General features: G+C 45.4%; 1 protein-coding gene across 1 annotated transcript in view; it reads right to left on the bottom strand.

The window, feature by feature from the left end:
- LOC132473888 (kin of IRRE-like protein 3) overlaps positions 1–10,000 on the bottom strand; it is a 57,627-nt gene that overhangs the window by 10,791 nt on the left and 36,836 nt on the right. The window contains 5 exon segments of the mRNA XM_060074173.1: positions 962–1,160; positions 2,609–2,709; positions 8,680–8,806; positions 9,305–9,432; positions 9,862–10,000. The exon segment at positions 9,862–10,000 is cut by the window's right edge and continues 10 nt beyond it. Coding sequence (XP_059930156.1) covers positions 962–1,160; positions 2,609–2,709; positions 8,680–8,806; positions 9,305–9,432; positions 9,862–10,000 — 694 coding nt within the window.

Below are 10,000 nucleotides of genomic sequence, written 5' to 3'. Positions count from 1 at the left end.
TAGAAAATGTTTAACACATTTTGAGAGTGATTCAAGGATTAAAAATCACTGTAAAAATCTCGGTCTTAAATCAGGGTGTTCCCTTTCAAATAATAATTCTATATGCTGTTTGAATGTTTATGTTCTACATCAAATCCGAACACATATCATTGTAAGAGCAAACTATGTTTGAAATAAGACCATAGCCTTTCAAAACAATTTGCATCCTACGAAACTTTATTTCAGAGGAGCTCATGTTTCTGCCAAGGAAGCTCAGCCCCCCCCCCCCCCCCCCTGTGGCTCCACCATAATTCAAAGACTGTCGGGAATATATGTTACAGATAACCAATTCAATGACAATCAAAGTACCATCATGAGATATACCATGGGATACCTATGTTTGCTTCTTCTGTTCCCATTATAAGGCCTCACCAGGATTGGTTGTGAAACAAGAGCTGATTGGATCACATGTACGCCAGCAAGACGAAAGAACCGTGCAAACAAAAGCAGACAGAGCTGTCCACCGCCTGCCCGTCAAATCAACTCCTTATTAAAGTGTGATGCTTAATGATGCCAGGCAGTTATATGCAAAACACACATTGGCTGATGGTCCTTGTCAGTAAAAACAACGCACATCCAACTGCATTACGACGACACACAAAGAAAGAGGGAGGGAGAGAAACAATGACACTTTCATGTAAATGCTATCATATGAACAAAAGCTTTCAGGCGCAAGCAAACACACACGCACAAACACAAACGCCAAACACAAAGACACCCACCCACACAGAGAACCACACATAGTATACACACACACACACACACACACACACACACACACACACACACACACACACACACACACACACACACACACACACACACACACACACACGTCCACAGAGAGACAGAGACGGACTGACAACACGCTATTCCGTAGAGAAGAGGAGGGTGGAACCCGGTTTCGGACCTTGGCTCCCACCTTGTTCCTTCAGCCGGATGATCTCCGTGTCGGAGCCGAAGCTGTTCCACGCCGTGCAGTTGTAGATGGTCTGGAAGTCGGCGGGCACGATGTTGCTCATGGTGAGCGTGGAGATGACCCCTTCCTCCGTGCTGACCGTCTCCACCGTGTAGCGGCCGGACGTGCCCGACTCCAGCACCGTCTCCTTCCAGGACCAGGCCTGAGAGGAGCAGGATAATCAGCATCAACCAGGACACACGATCACAGGCGTTACCGTCAGGGTGGCCCCGGAACTCACGCGGCCAGACAACACAGCGGGACGCATCAACACGGGTTCTGAGAGGGACACAGCTACACTATGTGTACTGAAAGTACTCCTTGCTTGGGTTCTATATACTGTATACTAGTCATAATAATAGTAATTTCAGACAGGGTTATCGTTTGGGAACGGTCAGATGTGCAATGTTTTGTTGGTGGGATTAGTGTTCTGAAGCATTGGATGGTAACCTTTGCATAATCTGTCCATCTCACCCTCCCTCCGTGGTCAATGGATGTTTTGACTTCAAGTGGAATTTGCCAATAATTTTCATGATTCATCGAACATATACATAGTTGTAATTGCTCTTTGATAAATGAGCGGACAGAAGTATTTTCGTGTGATTGGCTGGAATATTACAACTCATCCAGCTCCTGGGGTAAATTATTCACGATGAAGCCAGAAGGACATTTTTGTGTTGACATATTTCCCTTGACATGTTAATAACCCATTGTCCGCATTCAACTTTAAGGCATCACTGAGCAAGGATGGTAAGGCATTATGCATGGCATGTTTTAAAATAAATTGACATGGAAGTGTCAATGACTCAATAATAAACAGTTGGAAGCAAACAACATCTTGAATGACACTCTCAAACTGAACAGTAAACATGCAGGTTTTAATGTCGGAACACCACATCCAGATTCCAAAGTAACTATTCTGACAAGCAATCATGTGAACCTTGTTGTGCCTAGCTCGTTTAGGAGCACAACCAAGAAGGGGGGTTCACACAGAGACAGGTATATCAATTGCCAAACAACTTTGTCTATAATCCCTGTCATTCAAATGCCATATGGATAAATGCATCTATACAAACCCATACTCTCAGAAACACACACATGCACACACATACAACCGCACGTACGCGCAACACACACAATTGCAAACACGCACACGTGAATAGTAGCATAAAAGGAGGCTGTTTACGGGGGGTTCATTAATCTTAATGGGATCTCTTGCTTTCAGAGCCTAAGCAAGAGTTCAATTAGGAACAAATGAAGGGCCTGAGCGTGATATCTCTACCCCACCCACTATTCATACACAACTAATGACAGTGAATAATATCACAACAATGGAAGTGATCCTTGCTTGCATGTTTTTCCATTATTATTATTTTTTAATTAAGTAAATTAAGCGAACAATAGCATAGCGTCCCATTGTTCAAGCCCCCTGAACAAATACATGCATCTCGCACGGCATGATGGTCATTACGTGTCTACAGTGAAGTACTTAGGTTGCGGCAGCAGCATGAAAACATGCATGCACGCACGGACGCCCGGACGCACGTAGTACACACACGCACAGACACAGACATGTATCAAAGCAGGGTGATTCCCATTTGAGTTACTTACGATGCGGTCTGGCGGTGGGGTGCTCCGGATGAAGCATTTGATCTGTCCTTTCTCCCCGTGCAGAGCCTGCTGTGTCTGGGTACTGGAGATGGTCGGAGGACCTGCCAAGCAAAACCAATAGATCAGCGATCCGTTCACCAGATGCACGTCAGGAACAATAGATACACGGACACAGCGAAACCGTTTGATTTACAGCTCATCCGCTAATGTCAACTTTCATGGAGAGTAACTGTCGTCTGCTGCTTTTGGCCAGCTTCATAATTTAGTTTGATGGGAATGTGTTTGTTTTTTGTGGCCGGTTGACAACGTTGTCGGATGGATACGCATCCATCCGACAACGTTGTCAACCGGCTACAACCGGGTTGATTTCCTACAGCGATGCAGTGGACTATAGTGAGGACACTCTAAGCACAAGAAAAAAAAAAAATAGGTCCAGGTTAAGAGAAAGAAATAACATTTTAAATCAACCCCGGAGGTAGACAATACTGTCTGCAAAGGTTTCACTTCAAAGAACGGATCTGAAATACCATCAAGTTAGGGTCAATAAGAAACCTCGCATTCTCATTGATAAATACAAGCACAGTTTTACTCCATAAAAATCAGTAATGGAGAGAAATAGTGATATCAATTTTCCAAATGGCCAATGTGAAACAGGAGGGGGAAGACTCCGGAGCAGAGCTTTTCTCACAGAAGTACTCCGTGCTCAGTGAGCCGTCTGAGCGAAGGAAGTCTATTTCCAGCCAGCGAGGTCAGCACTCTAATTAACACATTGTTTATACAGGTAGCAGGGGAACCGCAACCTGAGCCATTTGTCATGAACGGAGACACTATGGCTGAACAGGAGGGCTGACACGCAGATTGACCTGGAGACGAATTGGTCCCGATTAGAGCTTTTGTTAGCGGATTGAGAGGTGATGTTTCCTGCCATACTTCACAGAAATCGGCTGATGGCTTCGTCCAACTGCTATCTGTAATGAGGTCGCCTTTCGAAAAATAAGGAAATAATACCTTATGTGACAGTGAATATATCTAATTTTTTCATTCCGGCTGAACTTCCCCAGGTTTCTACAAATAGCAAGGAGAGGTGTGACTGGACGCCACATGTGAATAATTGGACCTTTGAAAGAGCCTTGCAGTAGCAAATGTTAAATCATCTCTATAAAAGGTTGGGGTTAAGAGTGAGAGTCTGCAAGAAAAGGTGCTGCCAAGGAGGCATTTTCCTGATTAGAGAGAGAGAGAGAGAGAGAGAGAGAGAGAGAGAGAGAGAGAGAGAGAGAGAGAGTTAAAGAGGGGGAGAGAAAGACAGAGGGAGAGAGAGAGAGAGAGAGAAAGAGAGAGAAAGAGAGCGGAAGGTAGAGAGAGAGAGAGAGAGAGTTAAAGTGGGAGAGAGAGAGCGAGAGAGAGAGTGAGAGCGAGAGCGAGAGAGAGAGAGAGAGAGAGAGAGAGAGAGAGAGAGAGAGAGAGAGAGAGAGAGGGAGAGAGAGGTGGGGAAGAAGGGAGACAGAGATTGTAGACTACGAAGGGAGACAAGATGCCTCCCAAAAACCAACTTCCCTGACTCGCACACAAACTCCCGCTCCCTGGCATCTCCTTGACCACACATAATTGCAGTTTATTACCTGTCTCTTATTAAAACAAATTAGCATTTTAATGAGATTTTGGCAGATGGCGTCTCGGTGTGCTAGCGGAGGAATGCTCCAAGCAGCGGCCACCGCTATGTGGGGAATGATTGCAGATAAATGAATAACGCTGTAATAAAGACACCAGCACTCCCCATCTTATGTTCACCTGCTGACGTGGAGACCTGCGTTGAGTATGAGGCTGGCCGTGATTGGGCACTTATGCGGGTGTTGTGGTCGAGGTTTCAAACTGATTTGACTCCGACGTGCCACCTCGCACACGTAATGTATGTGCTGTGACTGTACGTATGGGATCAGGGGCGACGCCTCGCTCGCGTATAGAAAGTAGAAATTGAAACCCTAGCTTGGATCAATGGGTTGCAGCGGGCCCCACCCCTCGCTGGGGGGCGGGGGAGAATCTGCACCGCGGATCACGGATGTAAATAAGATGAATGAAATATAATAATCATACAGGCTTATCCCTCTGGCTCAGACAGCTTGGAGGTACTGTGTTTGTGTGTTTGTGTGTGTGTTCAGGTGTGTTTGTGTGTGTATGTGTGTGTGCGTGTTTGTTCAGGGGTGTGTTTGCTCCTTTGTTTGGCTCTCCTGCTGTGTGTGAACAGGCCAGGTACCACCAGGCTTGGTAACCAGAGGAGGCGGGCGGCGATCGGGGGGAATGCGAAAGGGGGAGGCGACGGTCCACATACGTGGGTCGCAGGACGGGCTTTGAAGGACTATGATACACAAAGTCACACACAGCAGCCGCGTTTGTCCATTTATTCCCCCTCTGAAGGTGTCCTGTTGTGCTGTACCAAATGTCCTCCTCTACAGTGCTATATATCTATGTGCTGTTCTTTCTTTTTTTTTAGCTTGGACATAAGTTTGAGCTTGAGATAGCATAATTAATGTTAGCTCCCATAAATTGTTTATGCTAATTACCGGGTGAAACCTGGTATTACAGTTATGTGTCTACAAAGTCTGCATTCAAGAATATATTGGAAAAGTAGGTCACAGGAAGCAATTTTTTATCTAAAAATCAAACCAATTCGATAGATATTTGAATACATTATGCTGCTTAGGTTACGATCAGATTATTATGCAGATTTTGCCATCATTAATTTCCCACAGTTCCATTCCAGATAGAGTCAATGTCGGTTTTAGAAAAGTGCAAAAATATTAATTTCCTAGACCTGTAAAGACTATGTCTGGAAGCTAGAGACACAGAGTCAAGAAGGCTTATTATTAATAACAATCAAGTGCTTTGCAGGATATTGCCGGCTCTATTTCCTTTTTTCACTTAATGTGGTAATGGTGTATCTGGCCTCTGGCGACCCATTGGGACTAATATCTGATGGTGTACACAGCACCGCACACGCAGATGCATTACACACACAGCAGACGTTACATATTAAACACAACACACACGTAAACACCACTTGATCGTCATGCGGCTAAAACCTGTGCATATACATATAAATGAGCATTTATACGTATACACCGAACCTATGGCGCTCAAGTGTGTGCGAGACAAATTCCCTCAGGCAGATGGATTCAATCACTTATCCGGTGCGGTATTAATATGAATAGGGATGCCGACATATTGTACACTGAATAAATAATCACGCCAACCTGGGTGAACGTCTCGTTCATTTTGTGCAATATTTCATACAAGCTCATGCTGTATACATACTTAAAGACCAACAATAGTCATGGCGGGGAATGACAAAGAGTGGAGGGTGGTGAGAAAGGACATCCGAACGCGCGAGCAGAGCTGTCTGTCACAACGGCTCAAAGCGTCCAGAGTGGATGAATGGAGTTGATCCGATTTTGTTTTGAATGTTCTGTTTGAACTGTCCTCTTTCACAAGCAGAACCTTAAGGGAGAATGGGCTAGAAAAAGGCCTTGAAGTCAGTTTATGATGGTGGGATTTTGGATCAAGATCTCTGTTTTGAATGAAATAGTTCTTAATGACAATCACAAAAAACAAAAACAAACTGTGTTTGGGAATGATCAACTAGCAATATGAATCCATTAGTGACTTAAACAAAAACTGTTTCCGCTGCTAGCTGTTTGATTATAATTAAATGACGTTGTTCCCCGGGGATGGCAACACACTCAGATGGCTCTGTGGAGAGGCACAGTGAGAGCGAGTCACATTCAATAACACAGTGGAGAGCGAGAGAGCGAGGGAGAGAGAGAGAGAGAGAGAGAGAGAGAGAGAGAGAGAGAGAGAGAGAGAGAGAGAGAGAGAGAGAGAGAGAGAGAGAGAGAGAGAGAGAGAGAGAGAACAAAAACAACAGTTGACCAACTGCTCACTATGGGCCCTTGCGTTGAGAATTGAGGTCATTCTTTCTTTTCCTGTGTTGGTATTATAATGAGTAGTGCTGTAACGCTATTCAATCACTGTCAAAATCAATTCAGCCCCGCTGGCTTGTAAATACACTGGCCGTGGGTGGACGCAGCGTGAGCTGAGGTGAGCACATATTCCGCCGCGACTTTCGACCACAAGCACAGAACGAATCAATGCCGAGCCACGGGGCCCTCTTGCCGCGTGGAGCCACGCTGCCGTCGTGCCGTTTGTGCTTTCATGATGCATGTTTCGGCGGTCTTGAGTGAAAGAGAATAAATCGTTCTTGTATTTTTAAACATGCAGATGGGCTTATGAGCACAGCATCAAGACGAGAGGGTGTGTGAGAGCAGCGTATGAATAGACAGCGATGTAAACAAAAAGAGATTGTGATAAAAGGGCCCGCATAACAAGTTTGCAGAGACAAAGTACATGTACTCTTTTCATCCTGTTTTCGGCTTTAATATCTATTGAAATAATCTATTTTCCATGTTTTCCTCTACCGAGTGCGTCAAAAACGAACATCAATAAGAAATCTAATTTTCAAAGTTATTTTTTGCGTTTTTGCCAAATTCTCGCTCCAAATGGATATCAGAGGCAGAAACAACCGAATCGGAGACAATTGAATAAGTCATGATTTCGCTCGGTAGGCAAGGCTCAGCTTCGGCTTTGACTGAATGGTTGCCTGTGAAGGGGGTGAGCGTCTCACTGCTGTGATCTCGAGCTGGAGGGGGTAGCTGTGGTATCCCATTCTCTCTGATTCGCTCTGCTACTGTCTGGGCTTTAAAGAGGGAGAAGCTCTCCCATGCACGCTGGTTCCCCCTATGTGATCTTCATGCTTGAAGCAGTAGCAACATCCCTCACAGGCAAACCGCGGTGCCATCGTGTTTTATTTTGTTGCCTTTTCTTTATCCGCACGGTAACCCTGAAACGACGCCCGCCGCGAGTCAACAAAATACTCGTCAACATCTTTTTACAGAAAAGAAAATTGAAACCAAAATGAAAAATAACCTTTTTGTCTTTCAACGTGTGCTGGCCCGCAATCTTAATTCTTCGTCATGACGGACATTGATGGGCAGTGAAAGAAGAGGAAAACCTTGACTCTGCCATGTGTAAATCCAGACTGAGAGCCAGAGCTACAATGAGCCACGCTCCCTGAATATCAAGTGTTCATAATGAAGTCATTTGTTTAAGAGTTGCCAGGTCCCCCACCAAGGCTGCTATTCATTAGTCACTCAGTCACTTCCTCAGAGAGAAAAACACACACAAACACACACGCACACACACACGCACACACACACACACACACACACACACACACACACACACACACAGCTTCCCGCAGAATCTAATCAGCGTTTAAGCCTATTTTCTCAGTTTATGAAATGCAGGACCCTATCTTGAGAAAACGCACAGACCCCTTCTATTTTTATCCTGTAATGTATTTAAGCACTTCATAATGATGACACTGGATCAAAGGGGTTTCTCTTTTATTCTGTTACCTTCACCAGGAAAATACATAAACACAATTGGGTGGATTTGCTTTACTTTATGTCATGGGCAATGGTTTCAGGGTTGCGTGGGCAATGGTTTCAGGGTTGTTTCTCTATCAGACCCCATTAACCTTCTCTCCAAATAAACAAAGACTTAGGAAATCAATTTCATGTACAAAATACAAAATAAACAGCAAATTGAACTATAATGTAGACTGTTACCTCCAGTGTGTGTGCGTGCCTGTCTGTGAATGGTAAATTAACGGCATTTATATTGTGGCCACTCAAAGCGCTTTACAATATTGCCTAACCTTCGACCATTCACGCACACCGACAGTGGTCTCGACGCAAGGCGACAGCCAGCTTGTCGGGAGCAGTTAGGGTTAAATGTCTTGCTCAGGCACCCCTTGACCGTCAGCTTGGAGGAGATAGGGCATCGAACTAGCAACCTTCTGGCTACCAGCCAACCCTTTACCTCCTGAGCCACATGCCACCCATCTGTGCTCTGCATTTTTGTGTGTTAGGGTACTTTTGTAGGTTTTTGCATATTAGATTGTGTGTGTTTGTCTGTGCACGTCTATATAGACATATTAATAATACATGGCAGCCTACCGTTGACAGTTAGGGAGACCTCCTTCTCTCCCGCACCCACACGTGGAACAACAGCGCGGCACACATATTTCCCAGCATCTTCTTGTCTCACTGCTTTGAGTGTCAGAATGTTCTCATTGCTCAGAACCTGTCACCAGAAACAGAGAAGGGTCATAGGTCAGAGGCACAAAGTAGCAAAAGTGCTAACCCATTGGGATAATCTAATAACCTATCAGGGCAGCTTGTGGGGGATTGCTGAACTAACATGTGGACTCTTTAAATGCCTTAAAGGGCATCTTCTCAATTATTAAAATCCAATTTTGAGTCTGAGATTGGAGGATCAAAGGCATGGCATTTGGCCTTGAGTTGGAAGGAGAATTGAATCAGAAAGCAAACACTCCTTAAAACAGTCGAAGAGATGTTAAAAAATAGCTAATTTCATTTGAAATTTGGACTCTGGCAAAAGGCCATCTGAGTATGTTCTACGATTCGTCCAGGGATCCTACAGAGGGATCAATCCAACCGATAAATGGAACATTGACTCCCACCGAACGAAAGAACGCACACGAGTCAGAGAACGCACACGAGTCAGAGAACGCACACGAGTCAGGTCAAAAGCACTAAACATCAAGGCAACCAGTCTTACCACGCCGGAGCCCCTTTTCATCCACACAATGGTGAGGGAAGGGTTGCCCGTCCATGCGCAGTTGAACACCGCATCGGAGGCCAGGTCCACCTGCAACGACTGGGGCTCAGCAGCCATCCGGGGACCAACTGTGGAGGAAAAGATTTTTGTTAACCCAAGTCGGCCTCTCACGTGCCCAAAACATTTAGGGGGAGGGAGAAGCAGAGTTCTACATGCGCGTCGAGAGGTTCATGCACACCTTCTTCACTGTATACTGCCCTTATGGGGTGCGTGCTCTAGTAGAGGGTGCGTGCGACTTACTTAAAGTGCGTGCTTATGGGTAAAGCGCACCTGAGACTTAGTTTAAGCTTGTGTGCCCTTTAGTAAAGCCTGTGTGCGTCTTAACTAAAGCGTGCATGCGGCTTACAAAAGCGTACATGCAACTTATGTAAAAAAAGGTTATCCCATGCCCTAGGGGTCATCCCATATCCCTGGGGTCATCCGTACCCTAGGGGTAGTCATATGACCTTAACCGTGCTCATAGGCGTCTTCCTGTTCATCAGAGGTATTCAACTCACAGTAAACGTCGACGTTGCGGCTGATGTTGGTGCTGCCGAGGGCGTTGGTCACCTCACACGAGACGGGCTCGGTGAAGAAGGAGTGGTCCACGATGACCTCATAGGTGTCTCCGGACACCTCCTTGATGACGCTGCCCCC

This window comes from Gadus macrocephalus, chromosome 16, assembly GCF_031168955.1.
Source record: "Gadus macrocephalus chromosome 16, ASM3116895v1".
In the NCBI taxonomy this organism is placed as follows: Eukaryota; Metazoa; Chordata; class Actinopteri; order Gadiformes; family Gadidae; genus Gadus; species Gadus macrocephalus.
This window is presented reverse-complemented; position numbering and strand designations above follow the sequence as displayed.